This window comes from Trachypithecus francoisi, unplaced genomic scaffold, assembly GCF_009764315.1.
Source record: "Trachypithecus francoisi isolate TF-2019V2 unplaced genomic scaffold, Tfra_2.0 Lachesis_group3, whole genome shotgun sequence".
Taxonomy (NCBI): domain Eukaryota; kingdom Metazoa; phylum Chordata; class Mammalia; order Primates; family Cercopithecidae; genus Trachypithecus; species Trachypithecus francoisi.
In genome coordinates, this window is record NW_022681468.1 from 18,778,687 (window position 1) to 18,805,134 (window position 26,448).

Genomic DNA, 26,448 nt, shown 5'->3' on the forward strand with positions numbered 1-26,448 from the left:
TAGCTCTAACCAGAGTTGGAGTGGGCTTCCTGCAGGAGGTAATGTCAGAATTGTGTGTGAGGAATGAACAGGAGTCCAACAAGCATTAAAAAGGGGGAAGAACATCCTAGCAGATGGAGCAGCCCTTAAAAGGGCACAGAAGCTAAAAAGAAATGAGCTATGAAGCCATGAGAAGATGCGGAGGAATGCTAAATGCATATTTGCTGCGTGGAAGAAGCCAGTCTGAAAAGGCTACATGCAGTATGAGTCCAACTACATGACATTCTGGAAAAGGCAAAACTATGGAGACAGTTACAAAGATCCATGATTGCCAGGAGCTTGGGGGAAGAGAGGGATGAATCGGTGGAGCAGAGAAGATTTTTAGGTCAGGGAAACTATTGTGTATGATTCTATAATGGTGGATACATGTCATCAGACATTTGTCCAGACCCATAGAATGTACAGCGCCAAGAGTGAACCCTAATGTATACTGTGGATTCTGGGTGATATTGTCCGTACAGGCTCATCACTTGTAACCCGTGCACCACTCTGGCGTGGGATGTTGATAGTGGGAAAGGCTGCGCACGTGTGGAGCGGGGGCTATATGGGAGATCTCTGTACCTTCCTCTCAATTTTGCTGTGAAGCTAAAATGGTTCTAAAAAAATCAAGTCTTAGGAAAGGCACCGAAGTATGAAATGGAGCAGTACTGGGGCACCAAGAAACCATCCAGTCGCTCCAGAACTGCAAACTAACTGCTACTACAGCAAGAGAGAGGGGTCAGCAACTGCCTGCCTGCAGTGGGGGTAGGAAGCAGTTGGGGGAAGTGCGGGTGGGTAGGGGTTCCTGACAGCTTCCTCAGAAAGTGGGTTGCCACATTCTGGAGGGGGAGGAGGCAGCATGAGGCAGCAGGCAGGATGCATTTCTTGAACTGGATCACAGCCAGGTCCTTACAGCTCTCCCACTGCCACCTTTGGCAAACATTCCTAGGATCCTGAAGGCTCAGACAAGGCCCATCTCTCTTCCATTACCATGGGGATTATCTCTTCCTCTTTTCTCTTTTGGTTTTCCCTCCAAGGAAGGATTGTCACTCCTTTTCCAAAAGGAAGAAAGACCAAGTGAATGATTTTCAAGGGCACCGTGCTGTTATTTCTCGAGGGAATGACCGCCACGTTCATAAGCATATTGTTCATTTTCTCCTTCCCTTCTCTTCTCCTTAGCCCTCTCCCTCACGCTCTCTCCCACCTCTCCTCCTTTTCTTTTTCTTTCATTACAAAGACTGCAAAGAGAACACATGGTCACCGTAGAGGCCTTGGAAAATGCAGAGGAGTACAAAGAAGAAAGTAAAATCGTGTAAATATCCTTTGTCCAAAGAGATCCACCATTAACACATTGATAATTGTACTTCTGAATCTTTTCTCTGGATCTATATTTGGCCCCAATGCCTGGTGCTCCACTGGCCCCACAGTACCCCTCCTACCTGCTACCTACCCTGTCCAAGTTTCCCTGCCCTCTGGTACTGGCAGGGGTTGTCACCATGTCCTGGCCACAGCCTGTGCCTTCCCTGTGTTACTCCATCAGCTCCTTCTGGATTGCTGACCTCTGCTCTAATCACTGATCATTCATGACAGTGTTGCTACCCACCTTCTGCAGGTGATAGATCCTTCTGCCTCAGAAGCAGGAGTGCTATTGTCCTGCTGTCCTGGAGCTGAGGGAGATGGACACCACTTTCCCCAGTAATACTAGATTCTCAGGAATAGATACAACACCTTCCAAACTGCAGCTGACACCAGCTGTACATTTTAACAAGACTTTTAAGATTCAGGAATGTCAGAGAGATATTACCCACAGCAGTTACATCACATCTGCTTACAGTTCTGGCAGTTCTTGGAGCCCAGAAGTCCAGGCCTGTTCCAGGGTGTTCAGCTGGGCTGTGTCCTTGACCTGCCTCCAAGTGGCTGAGGCCAGCTTGCCCTGACCTCCAGGAGTAGCTGTTGCAGGCAGGTAGCGGAGCTCAAAATGAGAGAAACTATGGCTAATTTAAACAGAAATGAAAACAATTTCAAAAAGGATATTGGATAGCTACCAAATCCTTGGGATGGTTGGAAACCCAAACTTGGAAGGTACCTTGTTAAGAACACTGACCAAATCATACCACGGAACTGGTCCTAGAAGAAACCACTGCTGTGTCTGCCTGGGCACATACAGGGCAGTGGCCCCTAGATGCTGCCGCTAGAACCATCCTTGTGGCTGCTCCTGGAGTGGGGCATACTACCAGCATTGGTGCCACCATCCCTGGAATGACTTCCACAGGGTCCCCGTTTCTTTATATAACATCCAAGATACGTCTGCTCCTGCCTGCTAGCCCACCTCCCATGGAAGCTCCCTGCTGATACTTTCACTTCCACCTTGATCAAGGGCAAGGTTTACCTTCCATGTCCACCCCACTCAGGGTTCCAGTCCCTCACCCTCTGTCGAAGGACCTAGGAGGATCCAGGACTCTTGAGAGGTGGGCTGTGCACAGGTGGTGAATCACTGAGAGGTGGGCTGTGCACAGGTGGTGATTCACCAGCAGAAAGCCCTGTATCTGATCTCTTCCTCTTGGCCTCCAGACTGGACATTTTGCTTCCCCCCGCTGGGAAGACCCTAGGAAGACCTCGTCCCTCCCACTGTACTTTTGCTCCAGGCTGAGTGGCCTTTCCACCTTCTCTCTGTCTCTGTTCCTAACGTGGTCTTGCCTACTGTCTGGGAGAGGAGAAAGTGGTTCTGTAAGGGTGCCTCTGAGAATCTCCACACCTCTTTTCAGAATGGTCTGGTGGAGGGTGGGTGCCAGTGAGAGGAAAGAGGAGGAGGAAAACACAGAGGACTCTCAGATGACTACTTCAAGGTTTAACCCTGTTACATCTGCATGGGTGTGGTTCAAAGTCTGAACCACATAAGTCTTTATGACCGTGAAAGCCTGGGTCACGTGCTTGTATCCTCATAGCAGGAGAGGCTGGGAAAGTCAGCAGGTGGTACATTGCAGCTTCTATACTGGGAGGAGATCTCTGTCTTTCACCAAACTAAAGAAGGATGTTCAAATTATTGATGGACAAAAAGAAAGACGAGGATCCTCTAACGTCGTCATGCCCTGTGATCACATTAGCTCTGTTCAATCACAGCATGACAGTGGGAGTGGCTTGGGAGACCTATGGCAGTATCGTTGATAATCATTTACCATACGCCACAGGCTGAGCATCACCAGGGTTGGTCCAATTCCATTTTCTAATCCTTCTTCTAGCAGGGGGTGAACATCAGGATGTCTAGAGATCTTCTTTTGTTGCTTTTAGATTCTCAGTTTCTGGTCCTCTGAGAAGAACTGTTCAAACTGTTCATGCATATCTCTGCTAAACAATTTGCAGGAGCAATGTAATCTAGAACTGCATTTTAAAGAGAGTACTCTTGTAAAGGAAATATTATCTACAGAGATGCAACCCTACCTAAGGGTGGGGCACTGTTGACTACTTTATCTTATGGAGCACGTGTCCCCTGGAGTCACAGCCTTGGGATGCCTACATCTGCTTTCATTTGCATAGTTAAACAGCCCAGCCTCTTCATGAAAGGTAAAAGTCTATTTAATTCATGACGTTAAGCTCCATGAAAGAGTTTGCATATAACTGAATTCTTTTAAGAGGAAAAAAATGTACTAATTAAAAGCCAGGACATTATTGTGCATGTTCAGCAATCAAAATAGGCTTCAGTGTAGTCCTTTTTTTTTTTTTTTCTTTTTTTCTTTTTTGAGATGGAGTCTCACTCTGTTGGCTGAAGTGCAGTCACATGATCTCGACTCACTGCAAGCTCCGCCTCCTGGGTTCAAGCAATTCCCCTGCCTCAGCCTCCCGAGTAGCTGGGACTACAGGTGCCCACCACCACACCTCACCGATTTTTGTGTTTTTAGTAGAGACAGGGTTTCACCATATTGGTCAGGCTGGTCTCGAACTCCTGACCTCAAGTGACCCACCCGCCTCGGCCTCCCAAAGCACTGGGATTACAGGCGTGAGCCACTGTGCCCGGCCCAGTGTAGTCCTTCTAAGCAAATCCATCCTAATCAAATGAAAGAGCAATGCTCCTCTTTAATAATCATAAATGAATGATAGATGAATAAGCAAATGAATTGTGTATGCATTTATTTGTCCACAACACACAATTGGAGCCTGGCATTTCCCGGAGGCATTTGTATAAAACTTAGATGAGATCACGTCCCCTAGGATGTCAAGGTACTCGCCCTGGGTGATTCTGCCATGAGGCTCCAATGGAAACTGTCAGGAGTAGAAAACAGCCAATGCATGTGAAGTCCAAGTTCACTGGCACCTCTCTAGCCTCCTTGCAGGGTTATTTCTCTCCATCACTAATCCTCTGTTTTGGATCATTTGCAACAACTCCCTTTACTGCGAAGAGGGAATCTTGAGGTATGGGCAGTAAATATGGAGACAGTGATAGGCAAACAGTTCCACAGTGTCATGAGGTCCCTTTTACACTCTCTCACTCCATGGGTTCTTTTCCCTTCACAACATGTCTGCTTTATCACAAGCTGTGATTATTTCCTTGCATGATTGTTTATTTTTTTTTTTTTTTTATTTTTTTTTTTTTTTTGAGACGGAGTCTCGCTCTGCCGCCCAGGCTGGAGTACAGTGGCCGGATCTCAGCTCACTGCAAGCTCCGCCTCCTGGGTTCACGCCACTCTCCTGCCTCAGCCTCCTGAGTAGCTGGGACTATAGGCGCCCGCCACCACGCCCGGCTAATTTTTTGTATTTTTAGTAGAGACGGGGTTTCACTGTGGTCTCGATCTCCTGACCTTGTGATCCGCCCGCCTCGGCCTCCCAAAGTGCTGGGATTACAGGCGTGAGCCACCGCGCCCGGCCTGCATGATTGTTTAATGCTTGGCTCAACTCCTACTAGCTCTGTGAGACTGGGGGCTGTTTTGTTTTACTCACCAGTGAAGTTAGCTCACTATCTGACAGAGAGTAGGTGCATGATAAATACTGATTGAAAAAAGGAATAGAAAAGGTATAGAGTTCCGTTTCATTCATAGCTTGAAAAATATGCTAAAGGAATTTTTTCTTTTGTAGGTGCTTCTGTCCAGTTCCCTCAATGCAGGCCTTTCCAGTGTAGGGCTTATTTCTGCGTGACTTTCTATAAAGCTGTATTTCCTTCTTATCTAACTTCTCATTCCTAGTCTAACTGGAAAGTTCATGCATATCCCTTTTTCCCTTCTCTCCATTTTCTTTTTATCTCTGAAACAATTAGGTATACGTGTAGCTGGGAAGCCTTCTTATTCCTCCAGAAAAAATCTAGATCCCTCAAACTATTCTGTCTCTTCTTTCTATACCCCAAAGTCTTTTTCTCAATTATCCTTCTTAAAGATTTTCTAATTTTGTTTACTTCATGTTGCCTTTTTCTCTTCTAGTTCACACACCTTTCTCTGTAAGATTTCTTAATGCTTATTTTATTATTATTTATAGTTTTATGTGGACAAGCATCCCTAGGTGCTTATATTAAAAGTGTTGGTCAAAAAAGAAAGAACAAAGGAAGGAAGGGAAGAACTTAGAAGGAAGGAAGGAAGGAAGGAAGGGAGGGAGGGAGGGAGGGAAAGAAAGAAAGAGGGAGAGAAAGAAATATAGAAAGAGAGAGAAAAAGGAAGAAAGAGACAGAAAGAAAAGAAAAGAAACTGACTATTGGGAAGGGGGTTGTTTACTGCTTAACCAGCAATACCCAGGCATTTATATAGGTGTTGACCTAAATCTGTCTGACCTTGAAGGCTGTCTTCAAATCTTCTAACAGGCAAGATAAATAAGGCCACAGAAAATGCATAACTGTTTGTCATTTACTTTTATTCCTGGACCTATAGATAGTTCTTCTGTCTAGTAGCCTCTGGGCTACTCATGGGAGTGGGGATAGGGGTCATATGACAGCTTTCTTCTCTTTTACATGTTCTGGGTACTCTTGGATACTGGTTCCAGGGAACAGTTGCGTAGCTAAGAGATGGGTGGGAAGGATGAGAAAGAGTAAAGTGTTCCCAGAGGAGCCAGCGAGGCAAGGGGTGTTTCACTGACCTAGTCTGTTTTACGGCTGCATGAGAACCCTGACACTGCCCTCCCCTTGCCCCAGCTGCTGTTCCAGGTTCTTGTCCTTCCCATACAGCTCTAGCCAGAGCTCAGGGTTCCTTAATGGCTGTCCCAATCCACTCTTCTTTTAGCAGAGCACCCTTAGCAGGAAACCCACTATAATCTCACCCAGCTTTTCTGCTTTTACTACATGTTTTCCTTCCGGGTGAACATTCACAATCTAAAGAAGGGAACTCACCTTCTTTTGAAGAGAGCTTGCTGAACACCAGAGGATTTTGCCTCTTTCCCCCTTCATAGTAGAATAATCACTGAGCTTTCTGCTAAGATAAAAGATCATGGGCCGGGCACGGTGGCTCACTCCTGTAATCCCAGCACTTTGGGAGGCCGAGGCGGCTGGATCACTTGATGTCAGGAGTTCAAGACCAGCCTGGCCAACATGGTGAAACCCCCATCTCTACTAAAAATGCAAAAATTGGCTGGACGTGGTGGTGTGCTTCTGTAATCTCAGCTACTTGGGAGGCTGAGGCAGGAGAATCGCTTGAACCCAGGAGGCAGAGGTTGCAGTGAGCCGAGTTTGCGCCACTGCACTCTAGCCTGGGTGACAAAGTGAGACTCTGCCTCAAAAATAAATAAATAAATAAATAAATAAATTAAATTAAATTAAATAAGACAAAGGAGATGATAAATTAAAGCCTAACATTACTATATTCCCTTTATACTGAAGAATGTGGTTTATATCTGTGGAAAGATGAGTTTCCTAATACAACCTCAGAATTAGACAGGAGATCACAAGGAGTACCTCCCAGAAGGAAGGGGAGAGGAAGGGGCTGGGTTAACAGGAATCTGGGTCAGAATAAGAGTTGAGTGGCCATCTGTATTACAGCAGGTGGAGCTCCCTATACAAGGAAAGAAGCATTGGGGTGGAAAATGAGCCTTTATCCTATTAGAGGGGTCTTGTGCCTTCACTCCTGTGCACTGCATAGCCAGGGAACTGTGACCTTACACCTTGTTAGCCAATGGAAGAAGAGTGAGTCTACCTTTTAGCTGTCTGTAGCCTTCTTACTGTAGTATTATTGTATGCTTCTGCTTGTGATGGCGGAGAGGCTGTTTGAGATGGAGGCATTGTTCATGATGCTGCTGAAATCTGAGTGGGATAAAATCAGAATCTGGATAGGTGAGCAGCTGGGAGGGACATCTTTTGGGATTGTCAGGAGTTACTCGGTTGGTGTGGCTCATCAGCAGGTGTCCCATTCTCCTTACCTTTCTATGGGCTTTCTTTCACACTTCAACCGAAGAGATGGACCCTTCTTCAGTTAAGGATTTGTCTGGATGTTTTCTACATGTGGTGTGATCACTTATGAATTATGCCTGCCTCTGAGACATATCTTCTGAATGCCTGACTAATAGAGATTTAAAGATCGTCCATTACAGTTGGCATGCTTTTATATTCCACATGCCAGAGCTACAAGAATGTTATTCTTTCCTTTCTTCTCTCCCAGGTGATATATTTGGTCACCCAGGTGTCATTAGGTACTAAGCTTTGCCTTCAATATCTACCAGGGTGGGGCACCATGGACAGTGCCACAAAGACTTTTTCAGCCAAAGGTTCAGATCTTCCTGCTGGACTTTGTGTGCAAGAGGAAGGAACTTTTTCTTTTCTTTTTTTCTCCTTTCTTCTCTCTTTCTCTTTCTCTTCCCTCCTTTCCTCTCTGTTTCTTCCTTCCTTCCCTTGAACTGCCATGTCCCTTGCAACTAGAATGGTGCCTGACATATAAAGGTTTTAAATAATTATGCGCAGAATGAATTAAATGCCAAATCTTGTGTTCCAATAGCATATTATCTTCAAATGTTAACAGTCACCAGTTTTTCAGAATAGAAAACTTTTGAAAATTTTAATTGAAGTCTTCTTGCAGTGGAACAGTTGATTTTTTTTTTTTTTTTAAGATGGAGTCTCTCTCTGTTGCCCAGGCTGGAGTGCAATGGCACAATCTTGGCTCACTGCAACCTCCGCCTCCCGGGTTCAAGCGATTCTCCCTGCCTCAGCCACCTGAGTAGCTGGGATTATAGGCATCTGCCAACGTGCCCAGCTAATTTTTGTATTTTTTAGTAGAGATGGGGTTTCCCCATGTTGGCCAGGCGGGTCTTGAACTCCTGAACTTAGCCTCCTGAAGAGCTGGGATTACAGGAGTGAGCCACCACGCCTGGCCTGAGTTTTTATTATTTGTGAATTTTCTTTATTTTCCATCCCAGATGCACCTATATTGGTATTCGAGTGATAAAAACAATTTACCCATATATACCAACATCTTTTTCAAAAACTTTGCATAGTGAAACCAGCAGAGTACTGAACTGTCCAGTCTGTCATAGGTGTCATGCAACATGACTTCAGAGTCAGAAGCTGGAGATAAACTTTCTTTGTGTGTGTAGATATGACCATTTGTGTATTCAGCTTTTGAGTGGGACTTTTTCAGTAGGCTTCATGAAGGGTTCACTTCACTATTCTCACTAATGTGTGCTTACAGCATCTCTGCCATGGAGATTTTAGGCAAAGATGTTTAAAAGCTCTACTCATAGTTTATAGAATTGCTAGTGCCACAAGGCCATTCATTGTGATGTTGAAATTATTAGTTATAAGTGAACCTTCTAAAATAAATCTTGGAAGAAAACATGTTATAAGAAAATGAAGTCAGTCCTCTTACTAGGCAGTTCCCATTATCTTTCCATTTTGAGAAATTATCCTCAGTTCAGTTGTATTACTATGGTGATGTGTTTGAATTTCAACAAACCAAGCCATAAATCGAGCTCTGCATGTTTAGCTTCTGCCTTACGATTTTTACTGCAGTGTCTTTATTCTTGAGTAAAATCCCCGACATCCTGGCTAGAAATCACAACGAATAAGTAATTTCCCAGCCAGACAAAACAATCTGAATTGTTAATCTCAGAATTCTAAGACATTACATAAAGATGCAAACAATGGGGATTAAAGAGTGGGTAAAAATTAAATGAAAAAATAGCCCACAAATGAATGGAAATATACATGCTCTCCAAAATAACATCGTGGAAGTAAACAAAAACAGGCAGAGAGTTATGCTTAATGAGAATTGGACATGTGGCTTAGCCCTCTGAGGCCTGAAACAAGCAAACACTTCCCAGATTGTCAGTCCATACATCCCTCTCTCAAAAGAGAGCTCTTAGAACTGGCTCCCTCTCCTCCTGTTTACGAAGCTTACTTGGTCTTTGGAACAATTGCACATATAATTTTAACAACTAAATGAACAACTCTTCAGGAGATGGGTTTTGAGTACTTCAGAAATTCCTATAGTTTGTATCAATCGGATACGGGAGATAGTTTTGCAAAATACTGTTTGTGTAAAGAGAAGGGAAGAACACGCGCTCTAGTCTAACCAATCAACAAAGTGTGAAAACATGATTTAGACAGAAGTACACAACCATCCTATCAGTTCTACCCAAATGTCATATCAGACCATCTCTTCCCTGATAACAGTTTTGTTAACCTAAGGACACATTAGCTTAGTTAGATCTGGGCTCTCACAGAGCTTTCTGCTAGCGGCTCTGCTTACTAGTAAGTAAGCAATGCAATTTTGCCTAGCAACCCCATCGTGGAAACACAGCTCCATAATGTAAGTGGCAGGGGGAGTGTCAGGGAGGCAGGGAGAGCGAGGTTTGTGCCTCTCAGAATCCCTCTGCAGCTGGTTCCTGACATTGCAAACATTATCTGCAATTCTTGGCAGTTTCTGAAGGATGATGAAAAACGGGACGGGGAGGTGGCTGAGCCTGGGGTTTTGGAAGTAGGGTGGAATTAATTGGAAGACAAATAAAAAAGCTTCCAAGATTGTGAGCTGAGACTGTCTGAGAGCTCAAACCAGAGTTGGCAAGAAGAACCAAAGGAGAATGAGGACATTTTTTGTCATTGACAATGAGGTAGACAATATATCCAGGAAAAGACAACCAGCAGCAAACTCCTGAAGCTAAACAAAGATTATCTTAAGCCACATATGAGGAAACATTCCTCAATGGCAAAGAGAAGCATTAAACCTGGGACTGTCTACGTCTAGGGAGAAATTTGAGCATTTACATTAAAATGGCCTGTTAACAAGCATTGAATATTAACCAGGCACTGTGTTAAGTGTTTACACACTTGTTTGATCTTCCAAACAATCCGATAAGGTGGGGTTTCATATCTCCATTTTATAGAGAAAAAAAGCGAATGCACAGAGAGGTCAAGAAACTTGCCTAAGGTCACTCAGCTATTTAGCAATGGGAATGGGATGTGTCTCAGGCAGTCTTTCCCTAGACTCTGTGTTCTTAAACACTGTTATGGTTTTTCAGCAGTAGTGAACAGTTACAGGACTAATGGAGATAAGAAAACTGAAGATCACCACACGGTACATGAGATGGTTTGTGATTCCATTGTGAAAGCTGCAGTTTAAAATGCTCAATTAAAGCAACTTTTTTTTAATTAAATACCTAGAGGGCAGCAAAAACATGGGTATCCAGAATAACAGATATTGCTAAAACCCTACACCCACAGCACTTTTTATAGCGAAGTATGGATATACACATATTTTCATACACCTACACACAAATACACACGCAAGACACTCATTTCTTAAGTCCCTAAAATATCCTGATAATTAAATGCTCCAAACATTCTCTGAGCATCACCTTTGGATGTCTGGGAGAAGCAGCCCAGGAACACACTTGTTGGCCTGGGCAATGAGTAGTGGTGAAGTGTTTATCTTGCTGATAAAGTCTCCAGTAGATGATGCAATTAAGATGCCACAATCTAGCCTTTGTTACACACCTCCTTGTCTGCCATCAAACAAATCCACCCCTGTCCTTCCCCATCTTCCCTCCTGCCCGTCTCCCGAAGTCCAGGAACGTCTCCAGCTTCCTACATACTTGCAGTCCTCTTTTGCCAACCTCAACCTCATTTAGATTGAAATTACATTCACATCTTAATTTATGACTTAACAAGCATCTCACAAACATTTAATTCATTTTAATTTCATTATATGTTTGAGGAGGAATATTTGAGGAGGAATAGTGCTCCCATTGCCAGCAATTAGATTGACTTAATGACCTATGGCGAAATCTCCTTTTGGCCTTTGAACTTTTCATACATTTCTGCAAACAAAACTAGGTTAGTTAAAGTACGTTCCTGGATTCTCAGAGGGGCTTACCTGCCTTCACAAAACCCCCCTATAATATCCAACATGGAAATTTATAAAATGGACAAAACTTTCCCTGCAGTTTTCAGGTAATGTATCTTGTTATGACACTTTCATGTGTGAAAAAGTCAATATTTTCATATACAGTTTCAACAATATCAATAAATTGTAATTTTTTTTTCAGATGGTTTCTCTGAGATTAGGAGGGTTTCTATATCCGAGCATAGATCAAATTATTTTTCCCTGTTCCCATTTTATATACCAGATACCTTCTTAGGAGTTGGAAAAGTACCTCCTTTTTACAAGGGAGGGTGGCATTTCTTTAGCTTTTCCTGGACAGATCACCCAGTGACCATTTTTTATTCTCAGTCTTCCTTCGCAGAAGGGACAGAGGACTGCCCATTTTTAGCAGGAGTTAGTCTGATTTCTTTTGTTAGATGCAGACAACTTTGTTTGACAACTTTCTTTGGGCTGGTGAATTATTGAATTACTTGAAAAGCTGTTTCCATTGTTAAGCACTGGACTGAGAATTAATTACCTCAGAATTCTAATCTCAGCTAATTAGTAGCATCATTTTATGCAAGTCCCTTAACCCCTCTTGGCTTCTGTTTTGCATGTGTAAAATGAAGTATATAAAGCAAAAGTCTCTCTGTGCTTGGTGCAATGAAGAGGATGCAAGTCTCATGGTACGGATTTCCTATATTGATTGCCCTAAATGTGGTGTACGTTTGCAGAACATTCATCTAGGCAATGTAGAAAGGCCATACATTCTGGTGCTAAACACATCATTCATATATTTATGCTAGTATATGATACCAGTGTCTCCTGGTGACAGTCTCCATCACCAATTCTGAGAGTTGCGAGGATTTTTCAGCTTAGAGTCAATTCAAGTGTTGCCTTCAGCACATCCAAAGAGAATATCACCAATGCTACCAGTCCCACTCCTGGACTCCATTGGTATGATTCCTTTGCCCCAGTATCAGTCTAATTCCCATTCTAGATGCCTTTTTTTTTTAATGACCCAACAACTGACTCCTTCAAGAGCTGGCATGAGATGAGATTTGTTTGCAGAGATGTATAAAAATTTCAAAGCCCCAAAGGAGATTTCACCTTAGATCATTAAGTCAATCTAATTGTCATCCTACTACCCATTTAGATGGGGACCCTGTTATGCTAACTCCTGTCCTGTCTCTTGTGAGTGATACAGTCAGCACACATGATGATCACAGCACCAGCTCAAACAGGTGTGTTTTAAAACAAAAGTGTGTTATAAATGTACAGCTTCAGCAGGGAAAAGGTGGGGGTGAAGAAACACACAAATACTTGGCTAGAGTCAGTCACAGGTGAAGATGGGGATGACTGTGTTTTCCGTTTCATCCAAACATTTTGGCCTGACTCAGATAATTTTTTTTCCAGCATATTCTGTTTGACACAAGGGAAACGGTGCAAATCCATCACCACCATTGTGGAAAGAGCTCCAAACTCATTCTCATGAATGGAGGATCAGTAATACTACATGACAAATGGCAGCAAGCCCTTTTTGGGAAATCATTATATTTGTACCAATGAGAAGTTAGAATCAGTATTTGGGCTGCAGTCATGGAACCATGCAAGAAACATTCAAAGCATCGGCTAAGCAGGATTTTTTGTTTGTTTGTTTGACCTGTTGTCCAGAAACAGGCTTCAGGGAGCCTGAGAACCTCCTAGACCACTTGAAAACTTCTGTTTGTGCACTTTTCTAGGAAGGAGTTCACAGCGTTCATAAAACTTTCTCCAAGCAGCCAATGACCAGAGAAAAGTTAAAAGTCACTGACACAATACCTTTTTCTGTGCATCTGTATCCTGAATCCAGGGTGATGCTGCTGACTTGACTATCTTTCTCCTTTGCTCTTCCCAGAAAAAGCAAGTGAGTCAGACTAAGATCCGGGTCATCTCAACCATCCTGTTCATCTTGGCCGGCTGCATTGTGTTTGTGACGATCCCTGCTGTCATCTTTAAGTATATCGAGGGCTGGACGGCCTTGGAGTCCATTTACTTTGTGGTGGTCACTCTGACCACGGTGGGCTTTGGTGATTTCGTGGCAGGTAAGCACCCTTGGCAACCCAGGCACTGGGGCTCTGGTGGGGAAAATAATCTGTTGGCTGTGCTTTTCACAATCGATAAAAGATGTTGCAGGAGAAGCAAGTGAAGATGACTCAGTGTCACTACTGCTGTGAAGAGGCTCATTTCAAATCCCTAGTCCTATGTAATATAAACACCATAGGTTTTTTCTGCCATGAAAAGAAAGCCAACCCTTTCCTTCTCAGGATGCTTATTTCCCTTATCGTCACACGAATTATGCAAGACTAAAGTGAATTTTTCATTGAATCTTGGACTTCTGAATTTTCTAATCGAATGATAAAGGCTGTGCTAGGAGGTGGCACATAGGAAACTCAGACGAGATTAGCATAGAATTTGGTCTGCAGTGACCTGCGGGTTCAGCTTCCTGACTCCCAGGTGAGAGCCATTGTCTCTGCAAACGTTGTCGGGGCATGACCAGATACAAAGCTAAGGTGTATCTACAGGGAGCTGAGATACACCTGCCCAGAGGGGATATAAGCTCATGGATTCTACAGGAGTGTGTATACAAGCAAGAGCCTTCCTTGTAAAAATACATGTGGATGAGCTATGTTTAAGGAAGTGAAAAAAATCACCATCAATTTCATCTAGGGCCAGGGAACTTGCAAATGAAATGAGACTTCGTTTCTTATGAACACCAGTTTCCCAAAGTGGTAGAAAGGTACGGATAGAAGGAAGAGGTCATACTTCTCTTTTTCTAATGGGATGGTTCTAGGTGTTTAGACAAGTGATCGGTTTCTACTACAAGAAGTGAACGCTTTGATCAAGCAACTCTATCATCTATCACAAGTTTGAAATGTCTGCGTAGTGTGTGTGTGTGTGTGTGTGTGTGTATTTGTTTCCTTTACCAGTTCCTGGTGAAGTGGCAGCCTGACCTGAGCCCAAAGAAGACTGTTTTGTTTTTTGTTTTTGAGACAGGGTCTCTCTCTGTTGCCCATGCTGGAGTGCAATGGTGTGATCACGGCTCACCGCAGCCTTGTACCTCTGGGGCTCAAGCAATCTTCCTACCTCAGCCTCCTGAGTAGCTGGGACTACAGGCATGTGCCACCATGCCTGACTATTTTTCATTTTTATTTTTTGTATTTTCTGTAGAGATGGGATTTAGTCATGTTGCCCAGGCTGGTCTCCATCTCTTGGGCTCATGCGATCGGCCTGCCAAAGTGTTGGGATTACAGGTGTGAGCCACTGCACCTGGCCAGATCGTTCTTGTTTGGTGTGTGATCCCAGCAGTGTCTTGATTTCTCCATGGAAATACTGTGCACATCAGGAGGAGTGGGTTCTGGTCTCTGGGAGTCTGGCAAACAGGAAATTCTGGAAGAGATTGCTGAAGGCTCATCAATAGGGGTGCGGGTACCTCCCTGTTAATTTTACAATACAAATAACTGGCAGAGTGGTTTTGTAGCTCTTCCAATTGGGCAGACAAAGACTGAATTCCACTTTGTAGAAATAGTAGATTTTTTCCCCCTTTCCTTTTTATTGCTTAAGGACTAAGAATTGCAAAGTGACTAAATTTAGTTTTTTTGACTTTTGACAATTTGACTAAAGATCATTTACAGAAAGCCTGGAGTCTAGGACTCTACCCATTTTCCCTTACACACAGTGCTCAACCATGGATATCTAGTTAGTGGCCTCAAGCTCCGAAGAGAGACCACACAGAGAAACTGAGAAAAGTAAGAGGAACAGTTATAGATGTATTCCAGTTAATCCCTTAGCATCATCCGTAGCTGGTCTATGGGAAAACTCAGTAGTGGTTCCAATCTAAGGTAAACACAAGTAGTGGCAGCTGGAATTTTGAACTATTTCACAAATGCCTTTAAGTACCCAAAGCATAATCTGCAGTGTGTAGTGCTTTAGAGCTCTCTGGGATAGCACTGGGCTGTCCCGAGGACTATCTATTATAAGATACTTGTGACAGACACAGATCTCTAACCAATGGCTCAGTTTGGTCTATTAGTCTGAGGCACAAACAGCAGAGGCCTGGGAGTGAGATTTTTAAAATGATGCTTTTATTATTTATTATTTGTTATTAATATCTACCATAGACTGAGCACTTCGTACAAACTAGCACTTTACCTTATCTTTACTTACCTAGTAAGGGCGCAACCTACACAGTCCTAGGCATGCACAGTTTTATTGCCCTTGTCAGTGATTACAGAGCCATATTTCCTTTGTCCTGAGGTTTCTGCAGACCATGGTCTCTTAAAAGTCATAGTGCTGACGGCAATTAGGCCAGACCCCTTCCAAGCTCCAGTTTTCCGAGCTTACACACACCAATCTGGAGAATGCATGCCTGAAAAGACTAGAAGTTTGTCTCTATCTTTTGGTAACAGTCTAAGAGTGATAGGGAAGGTTGCCCAATCACTGGAAAAAGACACATTAACAAGAGTTGATGGTTGCTGTGATTTGACATAGTACGAACTCTACTAGAAATGTAATCAGAACATTGATCCTGCAGGATTGATTGCTGATTTATTTTGCAGCTAACTCACTTTAGGACAGCCTTACAGTATTTTGCAGCTCTGTCTGGGAGCACACACAGAACTCCGAATCCAGATAAGCAGCTCATAAAGGGATACTTAGAAGGGTGTTGACTGCCTGGTTCTTTGTTCCTTGTTCACTAGCGCACCCTAGTGACCATCTTTGCTGGGTGATAGTGACTTGCAAAGGTAAATATTTACTCCCAGATAGCCCACAGGAGAAAGCTACAGATTTCTCTGGCATAGCACAGAAACCACAGAAATGAAACGAACCTCAAAAACTACTTACTGGTGCAGGAACTCAAATCGTATCCTAAAGCTCTAAAGATGGGGGAGAGAGTTGTCTGAAAGGAAAAACCAAAAGCAGCTGGACCAAACTGAAGGGAGCTTGGCACAGAGAAGTTGGAATTCTAACGTTAAGAAGTGGCAGTAGCTGTCAAGACCTCGTGGTCTGCTGGGCTGTGTTGCTGATTGGGTTTGGGCTTGTCGAGAGGAGCCACAGGTCACATTTCTTGCCCAGCTGCCTTTGCTGTTAAGAGTCAGTGGTGCTAGATGTGGTTACGACCCTGGTCCAGTGGGAAAGCCTCTAATCACTCATCACCTAATACTATAGTTACCAATCCATTGCTAGTATCTGTCGTCTTAGAAACGGCCACTGCCTGCTTCCTTAGGCAACAGTGTTTCCCAGAGAGAGATCGAGGATGATGTCCATTATTTCCAGGAGCTTCCTCACTTCTTCTTTAGGAGGGTGGGTTGGGCTTGCAACCTGTTTTGCATGGCTGCCTCCAGCAGTGCCTGTAGGAAGGTTAGAATAAATAGGCTAATTATTCAGAATAAATGACTGGTCCTTTCAATGGAACAGCCAGTCAATGCAATCAGGCAACTGGCCAATTTGGTTTGATGGATTTTTTTACTGTAATCCTTATTTATAAAATAAAAGGATTGGCCTCAAAGGTCCCTTTTAGTTCTAGCTCGTGGTGACTCTAATTACTCAGCCTAATTGACCCTTTGGATTAGCACTATGTAAACACCATTCCTCGGTTAGTATTAAATCACTATTGCTTGCATCAAAGTCCCAGTAATGCCATTAAAGCTAATTTTACTTTCACACATCCACTTGTCTCTTAGTAAATGTATGCGTGCTTAAGATGGAAATGGTTCCAAGAATTCCAAACTATAGGGGGTGATATATTTGATTTTTATTAAAATAAATTTAGAGAAGTTTAAGAAAAAACAATGACAGCCAGGCCTGATGTGTTGTGCTGTAGTTCAGAGTCATTCATCCTCAACGCTCAGGTTGAACATAAGTAGGTTAGGTTGGCCACTGGCGTGTTTTATTTCTGGTATTAAGGTTAGTGGTCAAGAATTGAGGGAAATAAAGCCTCAAGTTAGGCTCCTGTGGGTAAGGGACGGGTCTCCCCCTTGCCCTCTAACCCCAGTCCACCTTGTACACAGCAGACCTAACAGCTGAGTGCTAGACAATGATGGATGACGTCTTCACTACATAGACTGGAATATGTGTTCTCTGCAAAGACCATATACTAGATCACGGTTAAAGTAACATTTGGTTGTTTTCAGGGGGAAACGCTGGCATCAATTATCGTGAGTGGTATAAGCCCCTAGTGTGGTTTTGGATCCTTGTTGGCCTTGCCTACTTTGCAGCTGTCCTCAGTATGATCGGAGATTGGCTACGGGTTCTGTCCAAAAAGACAAAAGAAGAGGTAGGACCCCTTCCTAACTCTATGAATGTTTCTGAGAACAGATGAGCTTGTGTCCAGAATTGCCTGTCTCTGTCCTGTGGGCTGGAGTGTTTCTGGCTCAGCTAGGGGTTGGGGGGCTCATAGGCTTCCTCATGTTGAATCATTCTTTCAAAGCCAAGGAGAATAGAATACAGTTATTTCTGGATTCTTTTTTTGGCAGGTGAGAAAATATGGTGATTCGTTTACCAGTTCATAAATCCTGGAAAAACTAGTAAACAACAGTAAACAACTAGTAAACAACTATTTATTTTCATTTTCATTTTTAAAAAATGAAAATGAAAATAAATAGTCAGGAGAGGTAGACTACGGCTGAGGGGGTGTGCAGCCTGTCTTTCTGGTCTCAGGGTCTGTGTGGAAAGGCAGTTGAACACCAAGAATCTTTCCTGATTCAGTAAGAAACTGAATTCATTCCCCCCATGGGGAAGTGAATCCAACGGGTCTTTTTCACTTATATCCCTTCTTGGTTATTGTATCCATAGAGACAAATACATCCCTGTGGACAGGGCTGTGCATGTAACTTTACATGAAGGGAACATAAGAAGGAAAGATAGATTTTGTGATCAAAAAATAAATATTCGGCCGGGTGTTTTCTGGTGGTGTTGTTGGTGGTGATCATTCCTTCACACAAAAAGCCCCATCAGAATCACCAGCACTCTCAAAAATAAACATTTAATGAGGCCAGGCACCTTATTAAATGTTTAATGAGGCCAGGTGCCCACGCCTGTAATCCCAGCACTTTGGGAGGCCGAGGCGGGTGGATCACAAGGTCAGGAGATTGAGACCTTCCTAGCTAACACGGTGAAACCCCATCTCTACTAAAAATATAAAAAATTAGCTGGGCATGGTGGCAGGTGCCTGAAGTCGCAGCTACGGGGGAGGCTGAGGCAGGAGAATGGCGTGAACCCGGGAGGCAGAGCTTGCAGTGAGCGGAGATGTGCCACTGCACTCCAGCCTGGGTGACAGAGAGAGACTCTGTCTCAGAAAAAAAAAAAAAAAAAAAAAATATATATATATATATATATACACACACACGTGTGTGTGTGTGTGTATATCTATATCCATGTAGCTCTCAAAAATTATATATATATATAATATATATATATATATGTAACGTAGCTCTCTTAGGAAGAGAGGAAAAAAAAGGAGGACGGCCAAGGAAGGAGAAAAAAAGAGCTGAAGAAAGGAAGGGAGTTAAGAAGAATCAAAGAAATAAAGGGCCAGCCTCTGTTTGTTTCATTCTGTACAAAAGGCCCCAGGAGAAAGTTGCTGAATGGAGAGATTTCCCATATCATTTTCCTGGGTCCATATGCTAATTTTCCCGGCTTACCTAAGTAAGCCAGGAAAGTAAGCAATGCAATTTCCAGACTGATTCCCCAGACAGCTAACTGACCTGCTGAAAATCAGCTGTAACAAAAGAGAAGGGAACAACATGAATATTGACTTTCCTGAATGCACAAATTTGAGTTCCTCATTTGCAGAGGGAAGCATGGGACTTATACTGTCTGCCCTGTTCATTAAGAGCCAAGACATTTGGTGCTGATTCTCAGGCAAAACTCCACTGTAAGGAGGCCTGTTCTGTGGGCTTTGGCAGAACAGGCCCTCCTCCTGCACCCTGACTGGGGGAAGTGGGTTACCAGGTGCCCTGGAGTATCTTCTTAAACCAGGGAAAGCCCCACAGCACATGGCCATAGCATGGCCCAGATAGGGTGGCCAACCATCCCAGTTTTCCTAGGACTGAGGGAGTTCCTAGGACACAGGACTCTGTTTTAAAACTGGGACAGCCCCAGGCAAACTGGAACAGGTTGGTCACCCTACCTGGATAGCAAACCAGAAAGGCAGGGAGGGCAGAAGACCTGCACAACATCCACTGTGCCCAGGACTGAGATGTATTTCCTCATCTCAGATGAGCTAGCTATGGTCACTCAAGTGTATGTTGGGGGAATGAGGCCATGCAACTGATAAAAGACAGCTGGAAGCCAGGCCTGTCCAACTCCACATTTTAACCTCTCCTGCAGAATGCCGTCCCCCTCTCTTTTAAGTCACCATCTCCAAATCTCAGGCTTCTTGGGATTCCCCACCATGTGTGTCTCCCTGAGCCACCTTATTCACTTAGCCAATTAGGGATGGGTGTCCGGGTGGCAGAAATACTAGGTCTGAAGGTAGCATTTGCACCTCTCCCTGGGCACGTGCTCTGCCACCTCCTGGCCTCCCCGTGGGGACACCCGAGGGCTGTGGGAGCTGGGAGGCCCAAGGCAAATGGCATTTGTCAGCATATTGTTGCTCTTCTGTCTCTTGGCCAGGTGGGTGAAATCAAGGCCCATGCGGCGGAGTGGAAGGCTAACGTCACGGCTGAGTTCCGGGAGACACGGCGAAGGCTCAGCGTGGAGATCCATGACAAGCTGCAGCGGGCAGCCACCATCCGCAGCATGGAGCGCCGGCGGCTGGGCCTGGACCAGCGGGCCCACTCGCTGGACATGCTGTCCCCCGAGAAGCGCTCTGTCTTTGCCGCCCTGGACACTGGCCGCTTCAAGGCCTCATCCCAGGAGAGCATCAACAACCGGCCCAACAACCTGCGTCTGAAGGGACCGGAGCAGTTGAACAAGCATGGGCAAGGCGCATCTGAGGACAACATCATCAACAAGTTCGGGTCCACCTCCAGACTCACCAAGAGGAAGAACAAGGACCTCAAAAAGACCTTGCCCGAGGACGTTCAGAAAATCTACAAGACCTTCCGGAATTACTCCCTGGATGAGGAGAAGAAAGAGGAGGAGACGGAAAAGATGTGTAACTCGGACAACTCTAGCACAGCCATGCTGACAGACTGTATCCAGCAGCACACTGAGATGGAGAACGGGATGATACCCACGGACACCAAAGACCGGGAGCTGGAGAACAACTCATTACTTGAAGACAGAAACTAAATGTGAAGGACATTGGTCTTGGACTGAGCATTGTGTGTGTGTGTGTGTGTGTGTGTGTGTGTGTTTTTAATATTCACACTGAAACACGTGCCTTAAACAGACTTATTAGTCCAAAATTACATAGCATTGAAGAATATATTTCACTGTGCCATAAACAACTGAAAGCTTGCTCTGCCAAAAGGAATCAGAGAACAAGAACTTCATTTCAGATAGCAACCACAGGACACAGCAAGAGTGTCCGTGCACGTAGCCAGTTCTGGCCATACATGTTAAGGGCATTGCAGTGGCAGTGCTGTACCCCTGGGCAGTGCCACCTGGGCACACACGTAGACAAGGGCAGCTATACTTTAGACCAGCCTCCTGAAAGAAACAATTGTGTCTTTTTAGTGGAGTCGTTAGTAATATGTGCATATGCAGAAGGGGACCTGATTGGGGGTGAACTGGTTATGTGTAACAAGGGTTGGAGTTGACATTTTGGCATGTACTCTGAGCTTGAATTTTGATACAAACCATTCAGTGCATCATACCTAGTCTTTTTATGCTCCAAATGAATGTCTGTGGGGACTTGAGAGCACCTGGAATTTGTTGGAAGCAGATCAGAGCACACGTATTAAAAGGTGCAATTGCTTTTCTCATGACAAAAAAAGATAACCACAAACACATCACACTGTGGATACCACCTTAACCAATGACAGAAGCCTGCTGAGTCTGGTCTTTCTCACAGGGGTAGGTAGTCCGCATGAACTGGCGAGCAGTGGTGAAATGCGACATCAACTGCTGTGTGGTTAAAAGCCAATCATGCATTTTCCTCCATGGGTGCAATGGTGACAATAAACTGATTTGGAAATGTCCATGTACTTTGCTTATAACTTGTTTTGATAAGAAAGGGAGAAATACCAAAACAATTGCCTTGCATGATGCCAATGGCTTGCTGTTCTGTCTAGCTGATCCTACAATTTTATAAAAGTAGACATCCTGCATTTCTGAGACACACTGAGGAGGACCATGGCATCTTTCCATCTCAGGGCTTTTTGTCCCTTGGGTGTCTTAGGGTAGACATAGTGATAAGATCCAATCTTGCTATCTCCAAACAAAGAGAAAATGTACCCCTTGTACAGTAAGCTTGAAATGTTTTCATTGCTTGCAGCATAAGTGCCATTAATTCCATTTAACAATGATACTTAGAAATATTTAAAATACTTCATTTTACTTTTATGTTTGAGCATTCCTTTATTCTGAAAATGTCACTTCTTCTCCTTGCTTGTTTCTATATCTCACATTGATAATTCACTAAAACTGGAACACCTCTAGACTGATTGTTCGCAGGCAAACCATTAGCTAACGCATCATAATTATGATTGGTCCGTGAGGCTAGAACGTCCCGTAGAGGAAAGTCGGGGACTGGCTAGTCATCGGTTGCATGGTGATTTTAAATGGGTTTGTATCAGAAAGGGGAAAATATATACTGCTGTGTATGCCTCAGTCTTTATCATAATTGGCTGGTTCACAGCTAGCTCTTTGGGCCACACACGAAAGCACTTGGACCTGGCAACACCAGGCAGTTGCTGGTTATGGGTGTTCTAGGCTCACTGCTACCTTTTAGAGAGTTCACGGGATTTTACATAACTAACCCGCAGTGTGGATTTACCAAAAGATCACAGCACTAACAGAGACTTCCAGAAGCTGTCTAGTGCTTTCTGACCTCCAGGGAAAGTTGTACCCACAACATCCTCGACTGCTGGTACCATGGAAGACCTGTCCCTGCCCATTTCTCAAAAATGTACAGCTCTCCCCTGCCTGGAGCACAGGCAGTCTCCTCTCCCTGTCCTCAGACCTTTAGGCTCTGTTGAAGTTCTGGCATTGCTTTTGAGAAGGAGTCAGATAAGAATCAACTTTGATGAGACCCTTCCTGTCCAAGGAAGGTCTAAGTCAACTCCTCCATTGGACTGGAGATGACGCTCACTGGTGACATCCTGTGTCGACACAGTAATAAATAGTCACTTGGGAGGCGATGTTTATGCAGGTGTGGATGTTGAGTTTTACTATGGGAACCATTCCAGCCTGACAAAATGTGTTTTAAGGAATAGGTAGATCACTGGGACTTCCTGTTATTCTAACAAGTTGAAGTTTCCTAATTAAACTTTCCATGGATCTCACCTATTTGGGTTTCCACTCTGTATTATCTGGTACCTTCTTTGTAGTAGTGTGTTAAAATTCCAGGCCCTACAGCCAAATCTGGCAAAGGCTTCCCTCTCATTTATTCAGTGCTTTCTGTGGGACAGGCACTTTATGAACATCAGCTCAATGAAACCTCACGACACTATGTGGGAGGTATTTGCAAACCCATTATATACACAAGGACACAGAGGCTCAGGGAAGCTATGTAATTTACCCAATGGCACACAGCAAGAAAGTGGTAGAGCTGGTATTCAAAGTCTGACCAAAGTCTGCTTTCAACTTCACTATAGTGTCTGTGTCATGCATCCTTGTGAATGTGTGTGCTTGTGTGTATGTGTGTCTTTCTAGCTTCATGGACACAGCTTACAGATGTGGGGAGCAGATACGGAGGGATCTCCACCACCAAGAGAGCACAAGGTCTCTGTGTAAACATGGCTCAAAGGGTTGCCCCTGCAGACACTTACTGTACATTTATTTGGTTTTGGTTTTGAAATTCTGTATGTGGCACCCTTTAAAAAAATGCCCTTTGAAAGCACTCTTTTGCACTTTACTTGCTAACTTTGCAGGAACTCTGCATGCAGCAGGAATAAAATAGTTCAAAGCACTAAGCTGCATACTCTACCAAATGGAACAGGTGCATGTGTTGGTGTGTGCATAGATGCTTCCCCAAACGAGTCAAATCAGTCACACAGAGGGATCAAACATAACCTTGGGCTGGGAGTGGGGAAATTTTCTACATAACCCATTTCCTGGGTACATTTGGCCACGAATCTGATGAACAAAATCAAATAAGACCCTCTCTGGTGACCGATCGATTAAATATGTGTGCAAAGTGTTTAGAAACCTATAAAATACTCTCGCAAAAAAGCTGAGAGAGAAAAAGAGGTTGGATTCCTCTTCATATAAACTCAGATTTTGGAGGAGGTCGGTTGGTGTGAAGTTACTTGAATGTTACCTTTTGTAGATGGGGCCAAATAAATGGCATGTAGAATACACGTGATAAGTCAAAGCTGCTACACATTCTATACATGCATCAGCACAGCCCTCCGTTTCCAATCTGCACTCCCACTCCACCATAAACCTAGGAGAAATGTTTCAATTTCACACACGGAAAGAGCACACGTCCACCATCTTCGGTGGGGGGTGTCATTTACTTCACTGTCTTCACTGGCAATCGCGCACTGAATTTTTCTTGCATGACAAATCTGGAGGTTTACTGGTGAGGGAGCCAATGGGCATTTTTTTCCTGGAAAGAGTACAGCTCCATACCCAGTCCTAACCCAATAGTGATTCCAGGAATTGATCACTTTGGGGCAGGGCTGTATAGCATGTGTGTGTGTGTGTACGCGCACGTGTATGTGGGGATTGGGGTGGTGTTGGGCCATCTCTGGCCCGTTACTAAGGTAACTGGGACTATTTGTGTTCCACTAGTCATAGCCTGTGATTGTGGGCACATCAGTTCCCTGCCTAGATCTCTATTACCTTGTCTGCACATCAAGGGAGTTGAGCACAGATACTTGTCAAGGCCCATTGTAGTTATGCAGTTCTCTAATGAAACACTTCCTAGTCCATGAGTTCACTAAATTTATTAAGTTATAAGCTGGATTTGTGAATAATGACTAATTAATTGTCTTGCCCATTTTAGGTTAAGGTGAGAGCTTAGTCTCCTGACCTTTGGGATTTGTCTTTTGGGGGATTGATGGAGACCAGATGTACATGGGAGACTGGTGTCCAAATTCGGATCATGCCCTGTGTAGGCTCTCTCTATCCTCCCTTATAGCTCTTTAGTGTACTGTTACCGGGAGGGCTCATGCTGTGAGGGCATTTTTTGCATGGTGTTAAGACTAGTTAAAGAATTTTAAGCTGTTGCTATTTGCAGTCAATTGTAGTGCTTCATGTATCATGAATTCAAGTACTATGATCAGACAGACATCTCTCTCTCTCTCTCTCTCTCTCACACACACACACACACACACACACACACCCCTGAGGAAATGGCTGCTTTGGGTTCTATAAGGACCATTCCATGTTTGAAGTCTTAGTTGAGCTAAAAATTAAGAACCCGCCCCCTTGCCTCCCTCTGAGATGATATCATTTCCTGGCTTCGTCAGTGCTGCCTGTCTATTTGCATGCTGGGTTCTGAGGACTAGTGAGAAGGTGACCAGAGTTTCGGTGGGGCTGGTTTTTACCCGCTGGATTTGGTGAGAATGTGAAGCATCCAGTGTGTACCAAGGGTTCTGAACCATGAGAAAGGCGTAGGAAAACAAACATTCAGAGCCCCTGTAAAACGAGAAAGGAAAAACCAGCCAGTGTTGCATTCCATATCTCTGCTTGTTGCATTTTGCTAATATGGGGTTATTCTTTCTCACTATTATGATGCAATTGTGTGCAAAGACGGTGGCTGGTGAGCAGTAAGAGCTGGCTAGTAATGGCCTTATAAAAGAAAAAGGGTAATTCTCTGAAACAAAGATCACTGTAGTGTAGCACTGTGGATGCTGTTAATTCTGCATAGGGAATCTTTGGAACAGCATGCTAATTCCATGGCTGTAAGCAAAGCCCTGACTTCTGTTCCTGCACCATACCTTCACTGGACTTCATCAACCCACCCATACTCTATGTACACCTCAGTTCTCTCATGCCTGTCATAAGTCACTCCACATCAGTGCAGTGACATTGAGGAGAAATGAGAGGTGTCTCTGATTTTACTGAAAGTGGTGATCATTTTCACAGGTGCCTGACATTTGGTATCTACTTTGTGTTCTTGATTCTTAGGTGAAAAATCTGAAACAGTTCCCTGTGCATTAAAAGAAATTATTTTGAGAGGACTCCTACTCCATCGATTCAGCAGACCTATGCTGCAGAAGGTAACTGCGGAACCTCTCCTTTGCTGTCGGGGCTCTGAGCTTGAAGGGAGAAGGTGCAGTGGTGCCTAGTAGCGATATGCAAACCACCTCACATGCCAGCCTCTGGCCTCCTTCCCGTCCCAGAGTCACAGGCAGAGGACCCAGTGACGATGATAAATCCATGTGCGGAGGTGTTTTACTTATTTTTCTCTCTGTAGGATTTCATGGTGCTTTAAAAAAAAAAAAAAAAGGCATTTTACAGAAAATAATGCCGGGGGAGGGGGATTTCGTAATGTTCTTAGGGAAAGTATAAAACAAATTTGCTTGTGACATTTCAATAAGCTGTGCTGCTATTGTCTTTGTTTGATGATGTAATTTTTTTTTCAATGATGGAGAAAAATTGCAACAAAGACCTTCTGGAAGATCCAATCCAATGTCTCTCCTGTTTTCCTTTCTTTTGTGGGGCTAAGCGTGATTCATAGTGGCTGGGTTGGGAGCTCTGCTCTGGACCACAGACATTTTGTCCTGGACACAGGATAGGTGCTTTCCCAAGCTTGCACTCATTTATGACATTCGTGGGCCTGTGGAGACTCACCATCTTGCAGGAGGAGGAGCGCAAAGCAACCCATGAAGAGAAACCTTAAAAAAAACCAGGATTGTCAGTGCACATTTACTTTCATTTCCCTATTTTAACCTGATCTTGATTGTACATTGCTTGATTGTCACATTTTCTTGGTGAAACACTAAGTGTAGACATCATGACAGGTCTTCCAGTATAAAATGAACAACCCCTTGGATGCTGACATTTCATGCTGTGTTTGGTTTTGCTCTTGCGATGCTTCTGCCAGCCATGGCCTTATTAATACTGAGTAGAGATA

The 26,448-nt window shown here is 44.0% G+C and overlaps 1 protein-coding gene across 1 annotated transcript in view; it reads left to right on the forward strand.

The window, feature by feature from the left end:
- Nucleotides 1-25,999, forward strand: part of KCNK10 (potassium two pore domain channel subfamily K member 10) — a 148,770-nt gene extending 122,771 nt beyond the window's left edge. The window contains exons 5-7 of the mRNA XM_033191687.1: nucleotides 13,171-13,357; nucleotides 17,447-17,589; nucleotides 19,929-25,999. Of these exons, the coding sequence (XP_033047578.1) occupies nucleotides 13,171-13,357; nucleotides 17,447-17,589; nucleotides 19,929-20,549 (951 nt within the window). The 3' untranslated portion in view covers nucleotides 20,550-25,999. The remainder of the gene's footprint in view (nucleotides 1-13,170; nucleotides 13,358-17,446; nucleotides 17,590-19,928) is intronic.
- Nucleotides 26,000-26,448: the final 449 nt, after the last annotated feature.